This window comes from Aquarana catesbeiana, linkage group LG01, assembly GCF_042186555.1.
Source record: "Aquarana catesbeiana isolate 2022-GZ linkage group LG01, ASM4218655v1, whole genome shotgun sequence".
Lineage (NCBI taxonomy): Eukaryota > Metazoa > Chordata > Amphibia > Anura > Ranidae > Aquarana > Aquarana catesbeiana.
In genome coordinates this window covers 190,407,199-190,434,097 of record NC_133324.1, presented here as the reverse complement: position 1 = coordinate 190,434,097, position 26,899 = coordinate 190,407,199, and the positions used below count along the sequence as shown (strand labels likewise).

At 46.2% G+C, this 26,899-nt stretch overlaps 1 protein-coding gene across 1 annotated transcript in view; it reads left to right on the top strand.

Moving 5' to 3' along the window:
* Positions 1-6,591: 6,591 nt before the first annotated feature.
* REEP5 (receptor accessory protein 5) overlaps positions 6,592-26,899 on the top strand; it is a 72,646-nt gene continuing 52,338 nt past the window's right edge. The window contains exon 1 of the mRNA XM_073624621.1: positions 6,592-6,812. Within this exon, the coding sequence (XP_073480722.1) occupies positions 6,695-6,812 (118 nt within the window). The 5' untranslated portion in view covers positions 6,592-6,694. The remainder of the gene's footprint in view (positions 6,813-26,899) is intronic.

Below are 26,899 nucleotides of genomic sequence, written 5' to 3'. Positions count from 1 at the left end.
GGAGGCCATGGACTACCTTTTCGGGTACTCCCCAATATGTTGATTGCATTTCCATCTAGGTTGGGAGGGTGGATCTATAAGGATAGGCCGGCCCCTGATGGGGGAACTCCGGGAGGAGGGGTGGGGTGGGGGGGTGGAAGCAGTGAAGGTTTTGAGCTTGAGTTAGTTTTTTTTTTTTTTCTCTCTCTGTCTTTTTCCTTTTCCCTCCTTTTTTAGTAGATTTTGTCTCCGGACCCCCATTGATGCGATCAGGAGAAAGGTTTCTCATCTTAAAGTAATTAAGTTAAGGTATATGTAATATAGATTAACAATTGCAGTAATTGTTGCATACTGACATATTTTGGAGGTTACTATTTGATTTGAAGTGAATTTGCACTAGGGTGGTGCATTAACCTCCTATCTTTTAGTCTATAAATTTGTGTCAATGTTGGCTTATCAGTTGTATATGCTTAGCAAAGTTGGCTTTGTAATCGGTTTATTTCTATGTTTGTCATTTTTTTAAAATATGATTGGTTATAATTGAAAAAATCTTTGAATAGACAGTTAAATAAAAAAAAAGATGACTTTGTGTTGGTGCACTTGAAAAAAAACGTCATACCCATTGTGCCAATGTGATATTCTAGTTAGGTAGTCAGTGTAACGAATGTTTATTGAAACACATGTACAGCGAGGTAACACTCAAGAACAACCCCTCTCCCTCCCTTTACATTAAGGGCAGGGTAAACTGTCCAAAGCAATAGACACAGGTCAGGTGTATTCAGACTTCTCATCAATAAACAGTCTTATCAACAGGCAGGGGCTGCTGGAGGAATCCCCCCCCCCCCCCCTCCACATAGACATACATCCCATAATATACTTTTCTCCCAAGGCAGACAGACAATAGATGAATGGAATACAACCACACCCCAAACGACCCAGCAAAGGGTACACAACAAAATTAGACTAATTTATTTATATATATATATATATATATATATATATATATATATATATATATATATATATATATACACACATACATATACACATATACACACACACACACACAAACACACACACAACATTCCAATGTGGTTGTACAGTGAGTTTAATTGCCACCTTAATCAGCCACAGAACTTGTGTAATTAATATGTGTTTGGGTTTAAAGGGATGAGTTGGCAACTCTACCCCAAACACACCTCCAAGACGACCACTACCTTGCTAAAGAAGCTGAGGGTAAAGGTGATGGACTGGTCAAGCATGTCTCCTGACCTAAACCTTATTGAGCATCTGTGAGGCATCCTCAAATGGAAGGTGGAGGAGCGCAAGGTCTCTAACATCCACCAGTTTCATGATGTCGTCATGGAGGAGTGGAAGAGGACTCCAGTGGCAGCTTGTGAAGCTTTGGTGAACTCCATGCCTAGAGGGTTAAGACAGTGCTGGAAAATAATGGTAGCCACACATAATATTGACACTTTAGGCCCAATTTGGACATTTTCACTTAAGGGTGTACTCACTTGTTGCCAGTGGTTTAGACATTAATGGCTGTGCGTTTAGTTATTTTGAGGGGACAGCAAATTTACACTGATATACAAGCTGTACACTCACTACTTTACACTGTAGAAAAGTGTCATTTCTTCAGTGTTGTCACATGGAAAGATATAATAAAATATTTACAAAAATGTGAGGGGTGTACTCACTTTTGTGAGAGACTGTATGTCAGCCCTCCCTACATCTGGTAGTAACCATCAGGCTCCTGGAAAATCGGGGGCAGGCGCTACACATACATTAGGGGAACCTGTACCCTGAGGTGACTGCTCTCCTCTTCATACATTAGAGGAGCCTATACCCTGAGGTGACAACTCTCCTCCTCATACATTAGAGAAGCATGTACCCTGAGGTGACAACTTTCCTTTTCATACATTTAAGGAGTGTGTGCTTTGAGGTGCTTTTTATATAAATGAGAGGATAGACCCTGAAGTGGCAATTGTCCTCTTCATACATTAGAGGAGCCTGTACCCTGAGGTAACAACTCTCCTCTTTATACATTAGAGGAGACAGTACCCTATCCTCTTCATACATTAGAGGAGCCTGTATCCTCTTCATACATTAGAGGAGCCTGTACCCTGAGGTAACTACTCTCCTCTTCATACATTAGAGGAGCCTGTACCTTGAGGTGACAACTCTCCTCTTCATACTTTAGAGGAGCCTGTACCCTGAGGTGACAACTCTCCTCTTCATACATTTGAGGAGTGTGCGCTTTGAGGTGACAACTCTTCTTATATAAATGAGAGGATATACCCTGAAGTGGCAATTGTCCTCTTCCTACATTAGAGGAGCCTGTACCCTGAGGTAACAACTCTCCTCTTCATACATTAGAGGAGACAGTACCCTATCCTCTTCATACATTAGAGGAGCCTGTATCCTCTTTATACATTAGAGGAGCCTGTACCCAGAGGTAACTACTCTCCTCTTCATAAATTAGAGGAGCCTGTACCTAGAGGTGACAACTCTCCTCTTCATACATTAGAGGATCCTGTACCCTGAGGTGACAACTCTCCTCTTCATACATTCAAGGAGTGTGCACTTTGAGGTGACAACTCTACTCCTTATATAAATGAGAGGATATACCCTGAAGTGGCAATTGTCCTCTTCATACATTAGAGGAGCTTGTACCATGAGGTGACTACTCTCCTCTTCATACTTTAGAGGAGCCTGTACCCTGAGGTGACAACTCTCCTCTTCATACATTCGAGGAGTGTGTGCTTTGAGGTAACAACTCTCCTGCTTATATACATGAGAGGATATACCCTGAAGTGGCAATTGTCCTCTTCATACATTAGAGGAGCCTGTACCCTGAGGTTACAACTCTCCTCTTCATACATTAGAGGAAACTGTACCTTATCCTCTTCATACATTAGAGGAGCCTGTATCCTCTTCACACATTAGAGGAGCCTGTACCCTGAGGTAACTACTCTCCTCTTCATACATTAGAGGAGCCTGTACCCTGAGTGACAACTCTCCCCTTCATACATTAGAGGAGCCTGTACCCTGAGGTGACAACTCTCCTCTTCATTTATTCGAGGTGTGTGTGCTTTGAGGTGACAATTCTCCTCCTTATCAGTGTTGCCAAACCCCTGAAGGAAAGTTACTGGCAGAACGCCAAAATTTACAAACGGCGCCAATTTTTTACTGACAAAAAACCATGACATTTACTGGCGGATCCACATTCTTTACTGGCACTGTAAAAAAGTACCTGAAATTATTGTTTTTAGTGCTAAACAGTAAAAATATCAATATTTGAACTATAAACACATAGCTAGTGCTATTAGCAATGTGTTTAAGTTAAACAAAAGTCAAAAAACATATTTCTCAATTTACATGAAGGTCAGGTTACTATAACCAGGCCAGCAGAGAGTTCCCCCTTACATCAGAGTGTGCAGGATGGTGACCAGAGACCACCTTCCGCAGAGTGAATACACTAAGGTAAGGGGGGTTACTAATATAGGGGGGAACCTTTATATCAGTGCACTCTTACATTATTGTATTCACTCCACCCTTACATTAGTGACCCCCTCAGACTGGCCTGGCGGCACTGTCACTGACCTCCTCTCAGGTGCACCTTGCAGGGCTTAGTCAGACGGCTCCAGCTATTCTATAGTCTCCTCTCCACAGTCCACACATGTCTGTCCTTTTCCCGTAACCCCCATCCCGGCAGCGCTCCCACTCTTGACTACTTTCTAGGAACTAGCCTTGCAGGAAATGTCATTCTTGTATGTGTGCGCTGTAAAATATTTTGTACTTTCTAGGATCCCCTCAGAGACTGCAGACATGATAAAAGACAAGAGATGGTCAGAGGCTGCGAATATGATACAGGAGGACAGAGGCTGCGGACATGATACAGGAAGTGGACAAAGGCTGCAGACATACTACAGGAGGGGGACAGAGGCTGCGGACATACTACAGGAGGTGAACAGAGGCTGCGGACATGATACAGGAGGTGGACAGGGGCTGTGGACATACTACAGGAGGTGGACAGAGGCTGCTGACATGATACAGGAGGTGGACAGAGGCTGCGGACATACTACAGGAGGTGGACAGAGGCTGCAGACATACTACAGGAGGTGGACAGAGACTGTGGACATACTACAGGAGGTGGACAGAGGCTGTGGACATACTACAGGAGGTGGAAAGAGACTGCGGACATACTACAGGAGGTGGACAGAGGCTGTGGACATACTACAGGAGGTGGACAGAGGCTGCGGACATACTACAGGAGGTGAAAAGAGACTGCAGACATACTAAATGAGGTGGACAGAGGCTGCGGACATGATACAGGAGGTGGACAGAGGCTGCGGACATACTACAGGAGGTGGACAGACGCTGCAGACATACTACAGGAGGTGGACAGAGGCTGCGGACATACTACAGGAGGTGGACAGAGGCTGCGGACATACTACAGGAGGTGGACAGACGCTGCAGACATACTACAGGAGGTGGACAGAGGCTGCGGGCATACTACAGGAGGTGGACAGAGGCTGCGGGCATACTACAGGAGGTGGACAGAGGCTGCGGGCATACTACAGGAGGTGGACAGAGGCTGCGGGCATACTACAGGAGGTGGACAGAGGCTGCGGGCATACTACAGGAGGTGGACAGAGGCTGCGGGCATACTACAGGAGGTGGACAGAGGCTGCGGGCATACTACAGGAGGTGGACAGAGGCTGCGGGCATACTACAGGAGGTGGACAGAGGCTGCGGGCATACTACAGGAGGTGGACAGAGGCTGCGGACATGATACAGGAGTTGGACAGAGGCTGCGGACATACTACAGGAGGTGGACAGAGGCTGTGGACATGCTACAGGAGGTGGACAGAGGCTGCGGGCATACTACAGGAGGTGGACAGAGGCTGTGGGCATACTACAGGAGGTGGACAGAGGCTGTGGGCATACTACAGGAGGTGGACAGAGGCTGCGGACATGATACAGGAGGTGGACAGAGGCTGTGGACATACTACAGGAGGTGGACAGAGGCTGTGGACATGCTACACGAGGTGGACAGAGCCTGCGGACATACTACAGGAGGTGGAAAGAGACTGCGGACATACCTCAGGAGGTGGACAGAGGCTGCGGACATGATACAGGAGGCGGACAGAGGCTGCAGACATACTACAGGAGGTGGAAAGAGGCTGCGGGCATACTACAGGAGGTGGACAGAGGCTGCGGGCATACTACAGGAGGTGGACAGAGGCTGCGGGCATACTACAGGAGGTGGACAGAGGCTGCGGGCATACTACAGGAGGTGGACAGAGGCTGCGGGCATACTACAGGAGGTGGACAGAGGCTGTGGGCATGATACATCCTCAGAGTAGCCTCCTCCTCTGCCCACCATCATATTACTTCTTCACATCATCAGTGTGCTGTGTCCTCCTCCTGTACCCCTTTCACCTCTCCACAAGTGCTGCCCTGACCTGTGGAGAGATAAAAGGGGCACAGGAGGAGGACACAGCACACTGATGGTGTGGACTGGAGAAGTAATATGATGGTGAATAGAGCACATCAGTCTCTGTCCCCTGCATATGCCATGCAGCCAGGGCCCAGGGACAGAGACTGATGTGCTCTATTCACCATCATATTACTTCTCCCGGCTGGCTCCCAGTAACGTCCTCCTTTTACTACTGATATTATATCCCCCCTACAGCTTCACTCTCCTCCGGTACCTCTGCTCCGCCTATGACGAGTGTGCAGTCATGCACTGCATGACAGGACAGAGTCGCCCTGGCTGGCCGCTGTGGTCTCTCTCAATGGATTTGAAAATGGCACCAGGCGGCGCAATTACGTTACTGTGCATGCGCCACCTGGCCGAGCTTTCTCAAGCCCGACTGGCTTCAGAACGGCGCATGCGCCGTTGCGTGGTCGGCTCGCGGCCATTGTTTTTACGGGCACCGGTGCCCGTAACGGACTTTCATGGGTTCAAATTTACTGGCTGCCCATAAATCTACTTGCGGTTGGCAACACTGCTCCTTATATACATGAGAGGATATACCCTGAAGTGGCAATTCTCCTCTTCATACATTAGAGGAGCCTGTGCCCTGAGGTGACAACTCTCCTCTTCATACATTAGAGGAGCCTGTGCCCTGAGGTGACAACTCTCCTCTTCATACATTAGAGGAGTGTGCGCTTTGAGGTGACAACTCTCCTCCTTATATAAATGAGAGGCTATACTCAGAAGTGGCAATTATCCTCTTTATACATTAGAGGAGTGTGTGTGTCCTTGACAACTCTCCTTTTTATACAGTACGTACTACATTCGTGACTCTTCTGGTATAAATGAGAGGATCTTGTGTCCTGAGGTGACACCTCTCCTTTGTTATACAATTAAGGAGCCTGTGATGTTTATGGAGCGAAGAAGGCTGTGCCCTGAGGTAAGTGACACCTCGGCGGCGCTGTGCTCTCCGCAGTGTGCTCTGGGTGTGGTTGGTTGCAGCACTGGTCGCTCATAGAAGTTACACAGAGACGTCTGGCAGCTGCCAGCTCTCCTCCTCCTCCTCCTCCTCCTCCTCCTCCTCCTCTCAGTGGTTTGGCCTGAGCAGTGACTAACAGTCCGCCCCGATCTAAGCCCCGCCCCTGACATCAGCCATCTCAGACAGGCAGCTCCCAGCCATCCACACACACACATAGACGAGTTGGCCGTCTGCAGGGACACATACAAAACATGGCTGCAGCACTGAAGGACGGCTTCGAGAAGTTCCTGCACCAGAAGAATGTGTGTACCGACCTGCTGGAGAAGGTCGAGGCCAAGACAGGGGTGAACCGACGGTACATAGCCCTAGGTGAGACCCCATCCCCCCTGCCCTGCCCTGGAGATGACTTGGTGAGATCAGCTGATGGTGCTTATATAGAGAGCAGACCCCTCTCTATCCTCCTCCTCCTATACAGGACATGAGGAGGAGATCATCCCTGGGAATTGTCCTCACCTGACAGGTGTTGTCTGACCATCTCCCTGTACAGGAGGAGGAGGAGGAGGAGGAGAAGTGTGACATGGAACACCTGAGCTGCACCTGCTGTGTGCACTCTGCTGACATATGGTACCTGAGCTCTGCATGAAGGATCTCCTCACCAATCCCTGATCATATATACTGTATATGTATAATCCTGGATGTGGAGGAGATCACCCAATACAAGCAGGAAGACATTGATCTACACAGAGCACAAGGCACTCAGCCCTATCAGTACTTCTATTTATAGGCTCTGATGCTTGGAAGGCTATACCCATACATATCCCACTTACTACAAACCTACAGGCATGGCCCTGACAGCTGTCACCACAAACTGCCTGGAAAATGCCAGTTTTTACATAGAAATGTGCTTTACATAACTGTACTAGATTCCCCCCCCCTCCTTCAGATCTGTACTAGATCCCCCCCCTCCTTCAGATCTGTACTAGATCCCCCCCTCCTTCAGATCTGTACTAGATCCCCCCTCCTTCAGATCTGTACTAGATCCCCCCCTCCTTCAGATCTGTACTAGATCCCCCCTCCTTCAGATCTGTACTAGATCCCCCCCTCCTTCAGATCTGTACTAGATCCCCCCCTCCTTCAGATCTGTACTAGATCCCCCCCTCCTTCAGATCTGTACTAGATCCCCCCCTCCTTCAGATCTGTACTAGATCCCCCCTCCTTCAGATCTGTACTAGATCCCCCCCCTCCTTCAGATCTGTACTAGATCCCCCCCTCCTTCAGATCTGTACTAGATTCCCCCCTCCTTCAGATCTGTACTAGATCCCCCCCCTCCTTCAGATCTGTACTAGATTCCCCCCTCCTTCAGATCTGTACTAGATCCCCCCCCTCCTTCAGATCTATACCAGATCCCCCCCCTCCCCTTCAGATCTATACCAGATCCCCCCCTCCCCTTCAGATCTATACCAGATCCCCCCCCTCCCCTTCAGATCTATACCAGATCCCCCCCCTCCCCTTCAGATCTATACCAGATCCCCCCCCTCCCCTTCAGATCTATACCAGATCCCCCCCCCTCCCCTTCAGATCTATACCAGATCCCCCCCCCTCCCCTTCAGATCTATACCAGATCCCCCCCCTCCCCTTCAGATCTATACCAGATCCCCCCCCTCCCCTTCAGATCTATACCAGATCCCCCCCCTCCCCTTCAGATCTATACCAGATCCCCCCCCTCCCCTTCAGATCTATACCAGATCCCCCCCCTCCCCTTCAGATCTATACCAGATCCCCCCCCTCCCCTTCAGATCTATACCAGATCCCCCCCCTCCCCTTCAGATCTATACCAGATCCCCCCCCTCCCCTTCAGATCTATACCAGATCCCCCCCCTCCCCTTCAGATCTATACCAGATCCCCCCCCTCCCCTTCAGATCTATACCAGATCCCCCCCCTCCCCTTCAGATCTATACCAGATCCCCCCCTCCCCTTCAGATCTATACCAGATCCCCCCCCTCCCCTTCAGATCTATACCAGATCCCCCCCTCCCCTTCAGATCTATACCAGATCCCCCCCCTCCCCTTCAGATCTATACCAGATCCCCCCCCTCCCCTTCAGATCTATACCAGATCCCCCCCCTCCCCTTCAGATCTATACCAGATCCCCCCCCTCCCCTTCAGATCTATACCAGATCCCCCCCCTCCCCTTCAGATCTATACCAGATCCCCCCTCCCCTTCAGATCTATACCAGATCCCCCCCCTCCCCTTCAGATCTATACCAGATCCCCCCCCCCCCCCCCCTTCAGATCTGTACTTTTTTTTTTTTTCTACTGAGATGCCTTGTCTCTATAGATAGTTGTGGTGTTTCTAACTTTGTCTAAAATGCAGTTTGTTTTTTCCATCCCATATAACGCCATTATGGAAAAGTGACAAAGGAACAACTATACAGATCTAACGAGCCAGCCCCCGCACATAGAATTTTCTGTACACAGCTGGGGAATAACGTTTTTCCCCATCTTGCCTGTGGTGTTGGTGGAAGCTCTGGTAGCTGCTTGCTCCCAGATTGGAGTGACTGACACCCAGCTTCCATATCCATTTCCCCTCCTCTGTGTATCCTCTCAGAATGGCCAGCCTTTGGAAAGTTTAGTATTTATGAACATTTGTGTTTGGAGCAGTGTTTGCAGATTAGTTGTCAGTCTTTGGTCTTCAGTAGTCTGGATTTTGCAGGCCAGGCTTGTCTGAAAGTTGTATTGCCAGGAAATCCTATGCTAAATATTTTTTTTGCCCATAAGCTAAAAGTAGTGATGATTAAAAAAAACGCATATGCTGAATATTGTGATTTAAGTCATTGAAGAGATTTTCTTTTTGCCTTTCTGTCTTGCAGATACAGCAGGAGGTGAGCAGAGATCCCTCCAAAGTGAGGGAATTACTAGGCCAGCCATACATTGTACAATTAGATTGTATAATCTTTGTACAGTGTCCTTTTAGGGCTTGTTCAGACAGGTCCTGAGACCCGTAGTCCATGAAGGAGCACCTTGTTTGGGCAGTTTCAGCCGTTGGGTGCTGCATGCAGGTAGCTCATCCAGATCAATAGACATGAATGGGCTGCCTGCATGCAGCATCTGGCGGCTGAAGCTACAGAACAAGGCACTCCTTTACAGGCGCCAGCACCTCTCTGAATGTGGTCTTAGGTATACCAAAACTGTGTAATAGGAGGACATACTCTATCAATATATTGATGCATTTGCACTACATAGTTGATGGTAGCTCTAACGCAGATTGTACAATCAGAGTTTATAGTGAATCTCACTTTTGGGGGACACAGACAGCAATAACGATCTCACAGGGATTCTACACCTAGGCTGGATTTACTGTGGTAACACACGTGACATGGCACCTCAATGAACTAAGGCAGTACACCTGCGTTTATAGTGTGCTATAATGCATGGTGGTGTTTTACAAAAAAAAAAGGGGGGGGGGGGGTCGCATACAAATTTTGGGGTACATTGGCCCATTCCTTTTAATTAGACTATATTAACACAATGCAAGTATCTCAAGGAAATAAATGGGCCCTAAGAAATCCAACTCGGCTACTTACCTTGATAGCACATTCTTCTTCACTATTTATACCCTCAGGAGATGCCCCTTAGGACTTTGAAGAGAGTCGGCTAGCATAGATTATTATTTTTTTTTTTTTTAAATGTTCAGTTGTCCTTAAGGATCTGTTCACATATATGCGAATTGGATGCGTTTTTAACCGCATCCAATTTGCATAAGATGTGAACCGGACTGGTTTTTTTTTAAAATTAATGTTGTTTTTTTTTGGGGGGGGGGGATCCAGTTTAGGTGAGAATTGAAGTAAAAATTTGCACCTGACTCGCAACATAAAACTTTGAACAAAACCGCAGCGGGACATGTGTGAACCTAGCTTTAATTAAACTAAGCTTTAGAAGAATCCAGTGCAGCCGGATACTCACACTGCATCTTGGTGGGACTGCAGCCTTGTGCTGTGCAACCTCCTACTCATGCTTTAATGTGTGTGGGAGGGGCTGCAGATTCTAAGAGATGAGATTGATGGAGTTTGTCAGGCTTGGTAGATAAAGGAAAAATGACAACTATAGGTGTGTTGCAAAACAAATATCAGAATAAAACAGTGGAATTTAACAGGTAAGCAGCATGTGTTAAACTCACAGTTTTCTTGTTTGAAGGGTGCCTTAGCTTCTGTGCTTATCGTGGGTTGCTTGTTTTGGTGGTAATTTAAAAGTTTTAAAGAAGTCTCGCCAAAAGTTACATAGTAGGTGAGGTTGAAAAAAGACAAGTCCATCAAGTCCAACCTATGTGTGTGATTATATGTCAGTATTACATTGTATATCCCTGTATGTTGTGGTCGTTCAGGTGCTTATCTAATAGTTTTTTAAAATTATCTATGCTGTTCGCTGAAACCACTGTCTATGGAAGAGAATTCCACATCCTTACCGCTCTTACAGTAAAGAACCTTCTACGCAGTTTAAGGTTAACCCGCTTTTCTTCTATTTTTAGTGAATGGCCGCCTATCTTATTAAATTCCCTTTTGCGGAAAAGTTTTATCCCTATTGTGGGGTCACCAGTACGGCATTTGTACTTTGAAATCATATCCCCTCTCAAGCGTCTCTTCTCCAGAGAGAATAAGTTCAGTGCTCGTAACCTTTCCTCATAACTAATATCCTCCAGACCCTTTATTAGTTTTGTTGCCCTTCTCTGGACTTTCTGCCTCATGAGCTTCATTTGTACAAATAAAAGACTGAGCCCAAAACCCCCCTCCTCTAAAAGCCAAGTCCGCAATTTCCTGGAACTGCCAGCTAGATTGAAGGCAATGACTACATTAGTAGCTGGCAGCTTGTGTTGTGTGCGTGATAGCGACTGGGGAGCAGCGCCGCTTCTTCACAAAAGCACAAGCCGACAACAGCAATAGCTGGCAGCTACTACACTAGTCTATCTTGGACTATCTGGCAGGTGCAAGAGGTTGAGGGCTCAGTTTTTTAAATCGTAGGATAGAAGGCATGGCTGCAGAATGAAGGGGGAGCTGCGGGAGGTTGTGGGCTCAGACTTTTTATTTGTACAAACGAAGCCGAGAAGACACAAGGACGCATGGAAAGGAGGGCTGTAGATTTGAGAGGGGGCTGTGGCTTCATTGTTGCCTGTACCTCCCCCCATAGGAATGCCCATAATTTGGGCTTCTGTCTGGGGTGGAGCTACAGTCAGCATTTTATGGGATAAATCTTCCTGCAGCTGGGAAATAGCTGTTCAAAGCTAAAGCTGCCAAAAAGACCTCCAATGGCTCTCCGTCTTTCCTATGAGAGTGGGGAGAGAAGACAGAGGCGCTGCTGAGCTACAATCTCCTAATGAAAAATTAAATAAAAACATCCCATCATCAAAACGTGGAGTTTAAACACTTATTAAAATTTGTATATTTGATATAGTCCATCAAGTGCTTACTTGCCAAATCTGCGGTTTCCTTGCCCTGCTGAAATGCAGCCAGCGGCCATCTTAAGTGAGGGAATCTGAAGCCGGCGCTAGTGATTTCTGGGTTTTAGTGCAGCTGGATTACTCGGCATGCACCTCCCCAATCCCCTGCATGCGCTCCAGTTGCATTCCCCAGGCACAGTCCTTGGTTTACTAAAGCAATGGCAGCAGCGGCGGAAATTCCCGTCCTGTTATAGCAACCTGTTCACAACAAAGGACCTGGAAAGAGCAGAGGCAAGTGCTCCGCCTAACTCTGTCTGCTATCGCATCATTTCCGGTTTTGAAATAATGCGATGCTCCCAGAAGTGGTAGATGTATGTCGACTCCTGGGATTGATGACACTGATATCCCAGGAGTCAACGGGAAACCAGAGATTATGTACCTGGCCGTGGGGACAAGGGGCCGGAAGTGGCGAAAAAAAATAAATAAATTCCAAACATTAAAGCCAGAGGTATTAGCTAGCTGTAGGGCCATGGGTGTTAGATACTGCAGCTGCTGACTTTTATTATAAGGACACTTACCTGTCCAGGGATCCCACGATGCCCCCACCCGAACCAATTCTTCAGTAGGCTTCGGGTGCAGGTACTGGCATCTCTAGTGGAGGGAAACGGGAATCGAATCCTTGTGGCTGTGGACCTGTGATGTGCCCCAGAAGACTGCGGGGTAACGATCGGGGGCTGAACGTCTGGCTCAGTTTGTCACGGTGATCTGAGCTGGAAGTGGGAGCGGGTACCTGTCAACCCCCCCCCCCAAAAAAAAAATGTAAAATGTGGCAGTGGAGGGGGAGGTTGCAAACAAGCGGAGCACCCCCTTTTAAACAAGCTTGCAGCTTCATGTTAAAAGCACAAGGCGTGTTTGGCGTTCACGTGTACCAGCCACAAACGCATCATTAGGGCTCTCCAACCGTCTCCATGGCCTGTTCACACATACTGACATGTTTCATTGTACGATGTTGTGTTTTATGGATTTACCAGTAAACTCTGCTTATAAGCAATGAAAGTCTTTGTTGTGATTTTATGTGAGTAACCTTGCATAAAGAACAGCGTGCTGCTTCTGTAGATAACACTTTTTTTATGATTAAGCAAGAACATTTCTTGGAGTTGAAAAGATTTTATTCACAAAGCTTGAGCACGGATGTAGGCATGTGATATGGGAGAGAGACCGAGATGAGGAAGTGTGATAATCTTCACTTGCAGAGTCATGAGGATGGTTAGGAGAAGGGTGAAAATTGAGGTTTTCACAGCTCTTCTGATGTTAATTGCATTTGAAGTTGAAGAAATTATTATTTTTGATTGCCAATTAGAGCAATATGGTGTCTGGTTTACTCAGTGTTTGTATTGGGGCACAGTCATTATATTGTATACCGTTAAAAGAAAAAAAAAATTTGTGGCTGCAAGAAGTGAAATTGCTAAAGTAGGTTGATAGTCATTTTATACGCTTTTTCATTTTAGAATATTAGCATTGTAATAGCCACACACACAATAGTTATATTTGACAATCCAATATAGGCTTACTTGAAAAAAAATCTCCTTTCATGTTATGAGTTCTGCTGGTTATATATTTCCACAACTTGGATTCCTTGCAGGCTTTCCATTTCTAAGGACTACATATCCCATGGTGCCTCACTGTCTGCAAGCAGTGATTCCTGTACTGACTCCACCCCTGAAACTCCTGTCAGATAACTCCACCCACAGTACAGTCTCTCTCATTCAGTGCCGGGTCCTGGAACACAGAGCACGTTCCAGCACCCAGCTCCCCGCTGCCGCTCTGCATTTTTTTGGGTGCCCAATAGCCTGCACACCTCGTGTTGGGCCCCAGGACTCTAGGGTCCACAGACCTCATTCTAAGATGGGGCTGGTCATAGACCTTAGAGAGTGGTTGGTTGCACACACAATCTGATTCTCTTAAAGCGGACATAAACCCCCAAAGATACTTACCTCAACCTTCATGCGATGGTTACATCTCTCACCAGCCGATCTCCTCTTCTCCTCAGGTGCTGCATTTTCCATTGATTGGCTGGTGGGAGATGACATAATCATCCAATGCAGGCACATTAGTCGGGGATTCCGGCACAGCTGGATATGCACAATGAGCTGCGCATTAGGGCCCTTTCACTCTGGGGCGGCGTCGGTGGTAAAACGCTGCTATTGTAAGCGGCGCTTTACCATCGGTATTCAGCCGCTAGCGGGGCGGTTTTACCCCCGCTAGCGTCCGCGAAAGGGTTAAAAACCACAGCAAAGCGCTTTGCCGGCGGTGTAGCTGCGCTGTCCCATTGATTTCAATGGGCAGGAGCGGGGAAGGAGCAGTGTATACACCGCTCCTTCCCCGCTCCGAAGATGCTGCTAGCAGGACTCGGGCTTTCACACTGGAGAGACAGCAGCGGCTGTTTCGGGTCGGTTTGCAGGCGCTATTATTAGCGCAATAGCGCCTGCAAACCGCCCCAGTGTGAAAGGGGTGTTAGGGAGAAGGCTGCGAGCAGGCAGTCAACTTTGTATTATTGAAGAACAGAGAGCATGTCTCTTCTGCAGTAAAAAGCCACAACCATGAGTTCACAGCATTTTCCAGGGTTTCCCAAATTGCAAATGTGTGGGCAAAAAGTTTACAGGTTTGCCCATGGAAATAAGGGGACAACTACAAATCAGTGGCCCTGGTCAGCAAAGTCATATATGATGGAGTAACCAAGCCCCCATTCTTTAAAAGTGTGGGCTTACAGCAGCCATATTGTCGGGGTGTTGGAGCTCTTATGGGGAATTTAAAAAATGTGTGTGTATTTTTATTTTTTGCATTGCTACATGTGCCCCTCTTCCTATGATCTTCAACTGACAGTAGCTTGCTTATAAGGCTTAATGTACACGGGACGTTTTAAAACCTCTCCTGAACGATTTAACTTGACAGATAGTAACCGACATTTAAAAACGTCCGTTTTGCTGCATTTAGCTGCGTTTTGCGTTTAGAGGCTTTTTTTTTTTAAATGGTCAAAAATGTATCTCCATTAAAACTGCCTGTAAACTAAACGTGAGTTATTGCATTTACAGGCTGTTACAGGCATTTGGCGCTTCAAATGCCTCTGAACATCCGTCCTGGGCACATTTATTTCTTTTTTTTTTTTTGCTTTCCAAAAATCGCTTCTAAACTCAACTGCCTAGAAATAACTATAAACGACCCTGTGTACATGTACTGCTAAGAGGAGAGTTCAGGAGCAGCTGAAAAAAAAAACGCCCAACTGCTCCTAAATGTCCATTTTACCAGCTGCAGTGTACATGAAGCTTTAGCCCTAAAAATGGCCACAATTGAATAAGAAGATTCTCCTCTCAGACGTCCATAGGGTTTGCAGCAAAGTTTGAAATTTACTCAAACTTTCCTAAAACTTTTCAAAATAGGCCAATTTACAAATCCCTACCCTTTACCACTTCAGCCCCGGAAGGTTTTACCCCCTTCATGACCAGGCCATTTTTCGCTATCTGGCACTGCGCCGCTTTAACTGACAATCGCACGGTCGTGCGACGCTGTACCCAAATAAAATTGATGTCCTTTTTTTTTTTTTTTTTTCCCACAAATAGAGCTTTCTTTTGGTGGTATTTGATCACCTTGGCGGTTTTTATTTTTTGCGCTATAAACCGAAAGAGAGGGACAATTTTGAAAAAAACAATGTTTTTTACTTTCTGCTATAATACATATCCGAAAAAAAAAGTTAAATCAAATTTCTTCATCAATTTAGGCCAATATGTATTCTGCTACATTGGAAAAAAATCCCAATAATCGTATATTGATTTTGCGCAAAAGTTATTGCATCTACAAACTATGGGATGTTGGTATTTTTACTAGTAATAGCGACGATCAGTGATTTAATTTTTTTAGCAGAATTGCAACATAGTGTCCGATTTGTCCACCACAAAGTGACACTTTTTGGGGACCAGTGACACCAATACAGTGATCAGTGCCAAAAAAAAAAAAATGCTCTCACTGTACTATTGACACTGGCAGTAAAGGGGTTAACATCAGAGGCGATCAAGGGGTTAAGTGTGCTCCTAGGGAGTGCTTTCGGTGTGTGTGTGTTGGGGGGGGGGGGGGGTAGTGGCTTAACTGGAGGAAAACATATTCGTAATTCTGCTTAGGAGAAACGCAAGATCTCCATTTTCCTCTGTGCTAAAACGGCAGTCTGCCTTGTTTACATATGCAGACCACTGTTCTGCCTCACCTGTCAATGATCGGGCGGGTCCCGGCGGACATCGCGTCCAATCGCAGTGGGAGCGGGTCGCCGGCGGCGCGTGCCCCAGACCCGGGAAAGGAGACAACGCGCAGGTACGTTGTTTCACGCAACTGGGCTGCCTTGCCACAGTAAATGTGCGGTGGGCAGTCCGGAAGCAATTAAAGTGTAACATGGTGTGGGTTTTTTTTTTTTCCTTAGAGGTTGGCATGGGTCTGCCTACCATTCAACTGAACATGGCTAGATAAGGCAACCACAAAGTGGATAGTTTATCTGTTCAGACTACGATTCTCAGATTCGCACTTCTCCAACATGAGTCGCATGGCTTTGCCAGGACTTCATGGAATGCTTGTGTAATCTTCCTCTATTGTCGGATCCAAATCACATCAATTAAGATGAGGATTAAACTTTGAATGCGACTTCCATTCAATTCTATGGGCTGAAATCGGACAGAAGTCGGACCAAAATAGTGCAGGAACCTTTTGCAAAGTCGGACCATATCATGCGACTTGTGCTCTCAAATTCGGGTCGCACCAGTGTGAACCGGGCCTAAGGCCTCATGCATACTGGATGTCTTGCAAACTTTCCTAGATGCCTTTCCTACTGGCAGAAATAAAAAACACTTTGACGTTCATAAATGCTTAGAACGCATTTAGACGCGTCAAGCACTTGGGCGTTAGTTAATTTAATTGGCCAGAGTAATAATTTAATTTGGTAATTGAAATAAATTACCATTCGTGTGCCTAGCGGTAACACGTATTTGCACATGACAGGCATATTTTGTGGCAAAGCGCCACTGCTCCTGGATGCGCTAGCAGTGCATTTTTTTTTTTTTTTTTCTGCCTCTAAGTGTCTGTGTATGCATGGACACTTAGGCCCCTTTCACATTTGTACGACTTGAAACAATGCCTGTGGTGTAATTTTGAGGTCTATGGACCTCAAGTCGCATCAAAGCTGGACCAAAGTAGTGCAGGCACTACTTTGAAGTTGCACAGATATGAACGGTACTCATTGGAAATCATGGGGTACGACTTGTCATGCGACTTTGCAGTCCCAAGTCATAGGACAAGTTGCACAAGTAGGAAAGGGGCCTAAGGCTAACCTGCAGGGGTGTTTAGAGGCAGAAAAAAAAATGGCCACATGCCCCTAATAGCCTGCCGCGAGCACCGTGTCCGCGGGACCCGCGGACTCTATGTCCGCCGGGTGCCCGCGATCTTGTCACGGAGCTGAAGAACGGGGGGGGGATGCCAGTGTAAACACAGCATCTCCCTGTTCTGCCTCGTGACAGGACACTGATCGTCTGCTCCCTCTCATCAGGAGCAGTGGTCAGTGTCGTGTCACTGCTAGCCCATCCCCCAGACAGTTAGAATCACTCCCTAGGATACACTTAACCCCTTCCCCACCCCCTAGTGGTTAACCCCTTCACTGCCAGTGACATTTTTACAGTAATCAATGCAATTTTATAGCATTGATCGCTGTATTCTTGCCAGTGGTCCCAAAAATGTGTCAAAATTGTCCGATGTGTCTGCCATAATGTCGCAGTCAAGATAAAAATCGCTGATCGCCGCCATTACTAGTAAAAAAAAAAAAAAAAAATTAATAAAAATGCCATAAAGCTACTCCCTATTTTGTAGACGCTATAGCTTTTGCGGAAACCAATCAATGAACGCTTATTGCGATTTTATTTTATTTTTTTTACCAAAAATATGTAGAAAAATACGTATTGGCCTAAACTGAGGAAAAAAATAGTTTTTTATATATGTTTTTGGGATATTTATTATAGTAAAAAATATAGCTTTTTTTTTTCAAAATTGTCGCTCTACTTTTATTTAAAGCGCAAAAAATAAAAACCGCAGAGATGCTCAAATACCACCAAAAGAAAGCTCTATTTGTGGGGGGAAAAAAAGGACGTCAATTTTGTTTGGGAGCCACGTCGCACGACCGCGCAATTGTCAGTTAAAGCGACGTAGTGCCGAATCACAAAAAAAAAAAACGCACTGGTCAGGAAGGGGGTAAATCCTTCCGGGGCTGAAGTGGATAAAGTAAGAAATTACCATCCTGCACTCGCTCCTCAGATCAGCCCCAATTCATGCACCTTCACACCTCAGATCACTGTCCCTCCTGCAAATCTGTTTCACCACTGTAACCCCCTTTCTCTTCTGCCCTGCCGCTGTACCCCTCCTACTCTTCTGCCCCGCCGCTGAGCCCTCTTATCTATGATGCGCGTGATATGCGGAGTGGTGAAAGGAAGCAGAGATGAGACCCATCTACCTGTCCTGGCACACTCATCCTGCTGATCCACCTCTCGTATCCAGCCCACGTGCTTCTATGTGATGTCACATACAAGCATCTGGAATGGATGCGCAATGATGAGCTCAGGTCAGGGGCATTTTCTGAAAGCAGTGGGCCTGTGTGCAGCATCATAAGTTGGGCCCCCGCAGCTGAGAAAAAGTGCGGTGCTCTGTACCGCAGCAAAAATTGGGTATGATTTAATTACTGGCTCTGGCTTCAAAGGACACAGAGTGCCGGGGTTCAGTAGTAAGTGACACAAAGGTTCAGGAATAATTTCAGCAAACTTCCCAGAAGCTCAACAGTAATTCCACAAACTGTCACCTGATTGTGGTTTTCTCCATCACAGTGAAATCCCTTCTTTCTGAGATTGGTAGTGGCAACCAATCAAGTCATCTTCCTCCAGATGGACGGTAAGGATGAGCTCCGGCGTGTTAGCACACCCCACGTGCAGAGCCCACCAGGAAGTTGCCACTACGCTGTGCTAATCACAGGCAGTGAGACATTGTCCCGATGCGCGGCTGCAGAGATCGGGACAATGTCTCGCTGCCTGTGATTAGCGCAGCGTAGTGCCGACTTCCTGACAGGCTCTGCATGTGGGGTGTGCGAACACGCCGGAGCTTATCCTTAGTGGACGGGGCTAGCAGGACTGTGATTGGCTTTAGCAGTGGACAATGGCAGTCTTCCTCCTCCTGAAACGGGGACCACCACCCCCTAGCAGAACTGCACCCAATCTCTTCCCCATCGCAAAAGCTGATGATCGCAGCTACAGCAAAGTTAGAGAACCGATGTTTCCCATCTTTTACAATGTGTGGGGGGACAGTGCCTCAGTGCAGGTGCGGTGTGGGGAATTCTGAAACTGGAATGCATTGGTGTCTCACTGACACTTCCCTGCGCTGCTCTGCTGATGGGGAGGGAGTCGAGTGCCGGCAAAAAAGACTTTGTGTGCTGCTTGCGGCACCAGTGCCGGGGGTCGCCTACCCCTGAAATGGACGCTCATCTGTCCAGGGACCCCGCTCTGTCCTCGCCTAAACCGATTTCTTTACTGGTCTTCGGGTCCAGGCACAGGCATCTTAACCAGGGTGGATTTGATTTAAATCAAGTCTATTTAAATCACCAGTAAATTTAAATCATAATTTTTAAAGAGCAACTGTAATTTCTGTCCCACAACGGCTCCTCCTCTGACCCGCTGTTGACTCACCAACAGTCGCTTTCACTTTAATGGGACGGTTGGTGATGCGGCAGTGACACAAGGTGAGGGACGTGGCGGCAGCAGGTGAGTGGATGCCCGCTAACAGGCGCTGGATCTGAAATGACAGATGCTGTTTAAATGGAAGGACTTATTCTTGCTGGTAGTTGGAATCTTTAATATTTGCAAACAATATTTGCAAAAAATATTGAGAATAATAAGCTGTCAGGTTAGTAAACATTCCCAAACTGGGTCTCTTTTACGGCCTGCTGCCATTTTGCTCCTCAAGGGAGGAATAAAGCACTTCAAGCTATGTACAGAAAGATCACAAGGTTTATAATCTGCTAAGGTTTCACTTTCACTGCTTGCCCTTCCTCTTCACACTTAAGCCCCGTACACATGATCCGAAAATCGTACGAAAAATGCCGCATTCGAATCGATCATATGATTATTGGAATGTTAATGCACGGAAATTTTTTCCGTACGATGCAAGATCGTACGATTTTCGTTTAATCAGTACACCAATCGTTCGAAAATGCATTACAACACATGACATCACTTCCGAATTTTTATGCTGTCATACGGGAATTTTTGTGACTTTAGTAAACTCATCAGATTCGACGTGAGATTAGCATGAAAAAAAAAAACAAAAAAACGGACGATCATTCATCCGATAATCGGATCGTGTGTACCGGGCATTAGAGCCTGGTACATATGCATTCCTCTTCAAACAATCATAGTTACATAGTTACATAGTAGGTGAGGTTGAAAAAAGACACACGTCCATCAAGTCCAACCTATGTGTGTGATTATGTGTCAGTATTACCTTGTATATCCCTGTATGTTGCGGTCATTCAGGTGATTATCTAATAGTTTCTTGAAGCTATCAATGCTCCCCGCTGAGACCACCGCCTGTGGAAGGGAATTCCACATCCTTACCGCTCTTACAGTAAAGAACCCTCTACGTAGTTTAAGGTTAAACCTCTTTTCTTCTAATTGTAATGAGTGGCCCCGAGTCTTATTAAACTCTCTTCTGCGAAAAAGTTTTATCCTTATTGTGGGGTCACCAGTACAGTATTTGTAAATTGAAATCATATCCCCTCTCAAGCATCTCTTCTCCAGAGAGAATAAGTTCAACGCTCGCAACCTTTCCTCATAACCAAGATCCTCCAGACCCTTTATTAGCTTTGTTGCCCTTCTTTGTACTCGCTCCATTTCCAGTACATCCTTCCTGAGGACTGGTGCCCAGAACTGGACAGCATACTCCAGGTGCGGCCGGACCAGAGTCTTGTAGAGCGGGAGAATTATCGTTTTATCTCTGGAGTTGATCCCCCTTTTAATACATGCCAATATTCTGTTTGCCTTATTAGCAGCAGCTTGGCATTGCATGCCATTGCTGAGCCTATCATCTACTAGGACCCCCAGGTCCTTTTCCATCCTAGATTCCCCCAGAGGTTCTCCCCCCAGTGTATAGATTGCATTCATATTTTTGCCACCCAAATGCATTATTTTACATTTTTCTACATTGAACCTCATTTGCCATGTAGTCGCCCACCCCATTAATTTGTTCAGGTCTTTTTGCAAGGTTTCCACATCCTGCGGAGAAGTTATTGCCCTGCTTAGCTTAATATCGTCTGCAAATACAGAGATTGAACTGTTTATCCCATCCTTCAGATCGTTTATAAACAAATTAAATAGGATTGGTCCCAGCACAGAACCCTGGGGAACCCCACTACCCACCCCTGACCATTCTGAGTACTCCCCATTTATCACCACCCTCTGAACACGCCCTTGTAGCCAGTTTTCAATCCAGGTACTCACCCTATGGTCCATGCCAACGGACCCTATTTTGTACAGTAAACGTTTATGGGGAACTGTGTCAAATGCTTTTGCAAAATCCAGATACACCACGTCTACGGGCCTTCCTTTATCTAGATGGCAACTCACCTCCTCATAGAAGGTTAATAGATTGGTTTGGCAAGAACGATTCTTCATGAATCCATGCTGATTACTGCTAATGATATCGTTCTTATTACTAAAATCTTGTATATAGTCCCTTATCATCCCCACCAAGATTTTACATACTATTGATGTTAGGCTAACTGGTCTGTAATTCCCAGGGATGTTTTTTGGGCCCTTTTTAAATATTGGTGCTACATTGGCTTTTCTCCAATCAGCTGGTACCATTCCAGTCAATAGACTGTCTGTAAAAATTAGGAACAACGGTCTGGCAATCACCTGACTGAGTTCCCTAAGTACCCTCGGATGCAAGCCATCTGGTCCCGGTGATTTATTAATGTTAAGTTTCTCAAGTCTAATTTTAATTCTGTCATCTGTTAACCATGGAGGTGCTTCCTGTGTTGTGTCATGAGGATAAACACTGCAGTTTTGGTTACTGAAGCCCCCCGATTCACTCGTGAAGACTGAGGAGAAGAATAAATTCAATACCTTTGCCATCTCCCCATCCTTTGTAACCAGATGTCCTTCCTCGTTCTTTAAGGTGCCAATATGGTCATACAAGGAATATTCCTAAACTTTGTTTTATCTCATGGTTACTGTGAAATTGTGGGAATGCATCAATGCAGTGAATGTTATCTCAGCTTGCAGAGCTTGGATTCATTGAATGAGTTTACCAAAAATGGAAATATTGCAGACTATACAGCTTCATGCTACATAACTAAGCTCCATTTCTTGCTGAATAAACTAAATTATTAATGTATCTTAAATAGTAAACTATCTTTTAGATAGATTTTTACTCCAAAAGCATTTTATTAAAAATATATATATATATATATATATATATATATATATATATATATATATATATATATATATATTTTTTTTTTTCTTGGCTCGTGCAAGCGCAGCATGCACGAGCCATGCTGCGTTTTGTGAAAGGGCTCACAGCCTTCTAGGGCCTGTGACTTGTCCCAGACGTCTGTGGGCAGGGAGGAGAACTGGGCGGTATAAGTGGGAGTGGGTGCCTGTCAAGTTCTGCTTTAAAGTGGATGTAAACCCACCCGAAATTTCTTTTTGATGTCATGTAGAGTATAAGATTTCCTATCATTTGAGCCCAGTCTTGCCACAAAGAGTTAATCCAGCTCTGAGCGATCCCCTTTTATTGTTCAGTGAGATAAAACTTGACAAACAGAGAAAAACTTTGTCAAATCCTCCCCCTTGCTGTGAGTGACAGGTGATTTACATCTCGTGCATTAGCCTAAGACATGCAGTATTTTTTAATTCCCTCCCCCACTCCTTTCTTCAGCAGATCTGCAAGGATTGGCTGTTCCACACCTCACCATGATTTGGCATGCTGAAGTCATGTGGTTACTTTCCTGTCTTATCACTGGATGTTAGAGATCATAGCAGAAGTTCAGTGTAAGAAATACACAGGAGAAAATGCATATTGACAAGGGGAGTGTAGAGGTGGGCGGGGAGTCTACTGACATCACGACTCCACCCACCGAGCTCCAGACAACAGACCCACCCACAGAATATGCATTTTTTCAGCTCTCATAACAGACAGAGGAGAGACATTTGACAGGTAAAGATACATGCAGGAGGCATGTATAGCCTTATAGATAACCCCTATGGCAGTAGTTTAGAAAGGATGACATTGGGTTTACATCCACATTAAGTAAAGCTAGAATTAACCAGCATGGGAAGAAAGGCCTAATTTGCCTGGCCACCCCCTCTTCACCTGGGTCACAAGTGAATGTTGTCTAGCTCAGTAGTACAGAGCGTTACAGGAGAAGTATTGCTAAATCTCCCTTTTATTTTTTTTTATTTGATCATACGTCTCCTGCGGGTCACAAGAATGCATTTAGTTCTGCACTCCTTTGACCCAGTTTCAGCCGACAGCGGGCTAAAGTCTGCTGATGTCCCAGAGCCAGTCTAGGCTCTGAAGGGATCCCAACAATAATGTCAGGATCTGCCCAGATTCCTGACCGGCAGCTGGGTCAGCCACTCCAGTAACTACTGGAGAGATCAGAACACAGTGACTAACAGGCACCGTTCTCTGCTCACTGAGTGATCAGCGGTCATATGATCCGTTCTCTGTCTTAGAGCCAGCAGGGGACAGCTGCAGCTTGGATTGGTGCTGCAGCCATCTAGGTGAGTATGTATGTTTATTTTTATTTTATTTTTTTGTTCTATTTTACCATGAGGAAGGAAGATCCGCGGTGGATGATCAGCCTATGTTCTCATTAGGATGTTTATCCTCTGACCTTCCTCTCACTCACATAACTAGAGAGACCGGAGACTCTGCTGATGTGTATATCCAGTGATGTATTTATTTCCTTTTCTTCATAAAAGCATTTATTTGTACAAGGATTTCTTTATTGTACATCACGGGAGTTAGGCTATTATATTAATTACTTACTGGGTTATACGCCATCTCTAGGTGAATGGACACTGGTAGATAAAGTCTTAGACAGGAAGTGGTCCCCTTTATAACCCCTTCCATACAGGAAGCACTTAAGTTTTTTTACCAGTGTCTGCAAGGTGGATGGGCATGTTTTGTCGAGCTCTCTGAGCTCCAGGTCTTTAGTCCCAAAAACGGTTCTTAAGGCTTGATTCACACCCATGCATTTATAGTGCTTTTTTGCATTTTGCAGATTTGCACTACAGGCCATTTAACATGGTTTGCTATGGAACACGTTCTTTAGAGCAAAAAGCACTAAAAATGCATAGGTGTGAATCCAGCCTAAATGAATCAAGGGATTGACCGGATCCATTTGACTCAGGCTTATATGCTTAGATAAATGGTAGCCAAGCCTCGCAAAGAAGCAAGGTACTTGCGAGGTTTTTCCTGTAATGCAGCCTTTGGGCACTGCACCCTGCGTAGTGGAATCCTGGACATCACAGGATTCCTACAGGGTGCTGTAAGGTTCCAAGGGAGTGGACCCTAAAACATGAAAAGGGTACCCAGTCCTTGAAGGTACTCAAGTGACAGGAACCCACCATGATGGGTGAGAACTGGGCTCTTGGTTTCTAAGGCTGCCCTGCGCCTGGACGGGTAAGCTAGCTAGCGGCTGGACACCTGTGTGTGTGGTGACCAAGGGGGGTTCTCATGGCGCAAGTGCGTTTGCCAAAGTGGTCAGGAGTTTGCGGTTGTTTGGCATTGTGCGCACAAGGAGACGAGCATGCACCGTAGCCTAGTCTGGGCACACAAAGATTTGCAAATGCGGTCGTGCCCGTTCGCCGGGACCGCGCATCTGCGGTATGTCCCGGCGCACAGCCCGCTTATTTAGGCTGTGTATGCCAAGCATGCAGTGCTTCCAGAGGGCAGCTGTGGGACACAGAGCAGGCTCTGAACCAGGCATTTTCAGCGGTTCATTTCTCCTTACCCGGGTCATGTGAGTCACCAGGTGTTGGTTGGCAGGCTAAGGTGCTTAGCAGGATTGTGTGAGCCCTATTAAGGGGTATCCCTTCTGGGGTATGTAAATACTAAATCCAGGTACTCCTTTTTTGTGGCTTGCAATGTCATCAAAAAAGAGGAGTGGGGTTAACACTACAGGGAAAGGCACACCTTTGTCATCAATAGCTCCTGAGGAGCCAAGTTTTATCCTTTTAGTGTTATATCTGCTACCGAGCCGTTGCGCCTGTCTGGTATTGTGCCTACAGTCAACACTGCTGCTTCATCCTTTATCACCAAGGATGAACTATCCTCTGCCCTAGCCAGGTTACAGCACCGGTTTGCTGGCATGATTGCCTCCATCCCACAGGGTGGCAAGAAGCGTGACGGATCCCCCTCCCCTGAGCCTCCTAATTTGGAGCAGGAATGGGTTGAGGATTGAGAAGAGCTAAATGGCAAGGATTCTGGGGAGGGCCTGGCTGATGAGTCTGCTTCTGAGCAATCTCGGCCAGAAGATGTCCAGTTGGTATTGCCTATCAGTCGCAGAGGCTTTTGATCAAGACTCTTACCGAGATGGTTCGTTCTGCCTTTAAGTTGCCTCCTGCAGAGGTTTGGGGTACCTAAGGCCTCCTCAAGCCGCACAGGCTTTCCCCTTCAACCCACTGTTGAAACTGGTGGTTTATGCTGATTGGGAACATCCTGACAGGATTTTCTTTCCTTCTTAGAGGTTTTCCCTTCTATATCCCATGGGGGAAAAGTTAATTTAAGAAGTGGAGCATGCCAGCTGTAGATGTGGCAGTCTTTCATTAAACAAGAACTTAACTTGTCTGGTGGATAACGCACAGGGTTTGAAGGGCCCTGTTGACAAACTGGAGTCACTATTAAAGGCTTCCTTTTCTTTGGCCAGTTCAGCTATTTAGCCAGATATCAGAGCAATTGGAGTCTGCCAGTCTTTAAAGGATCAGGTCAGACGACCTGACGGGCCTAACCAAGAGGATGATCCTGCTGAAAGCAGAGCAGATATACCTTGAGCTCTGTGTTTTGCTGTTGATGCCTTGAAGGATTCAATACAGCAGGTTTCTCGTTTGGCTCTTCTGTCTGTACACATGCGCAGACTTTTGTGGCTTAAGAACTGGACAACCGAGCTTCCTTGTAAGAAGTTTTTGACAGGGTTCCCCTTTTTTATGGGGAATGTTTGATGATTTGGACAAATATATCCAAACAATTTCTGGAGGAAAGAGTTCTCTACTTCCTGTGAAGAGAAAGACCAGGCGTAAAACCTCAGGGCCCACTTTCTCAGGTGTCTCAGCGCCAAGGCAGTTCCTCCACCAACAGGGCGCTAGAGCCAGGGGCAAACCCCATGGCCAGAAGAAACCCTGGGTCCAAAACTCTTCTAAACCCGGCACCAAGCCCTCCTTTTGACGGGACACCCCCACTCTATTGGGTGGGGGGAAGCATGCTGCACTTTGCGGCCATCTGGAGAACAATGGTTCAGGATGAGTGGGTCACCTGGACAGTATCCCGCGGTTACAAGCTGGAATTACGGGGGTTTCCCCCTCAGAGGTTTCTAAGATCCAGTGTTCCCTCGGATCCTCCAAAGAGAAACCTTATTGTTTCAGGCACTACATCATATAGTGCATCAAGGAGTGCTTGTACAGTGCTTGTATCCGAAAGGGGCATGGGGTTTTATTCAAACCTGTTTACGGTTCAAAAATCAAATGGGGACAGAAGGCCCATTTTTGGATCTAAGATCCCTGAATCAGTATCTATTAATCTGTCAGCTCAGTAGTAGCCTCGGGGACTTTCTAGCCTCCATTGATTATCAAGAACACGTATTTACACGTACCTATCTTTCAACCTCATCAGAGGTTCCTGCGATTTGCAGTAGAGGAACGTCATTTTCATTTTTTAGCTCTGCCCTTCGGCT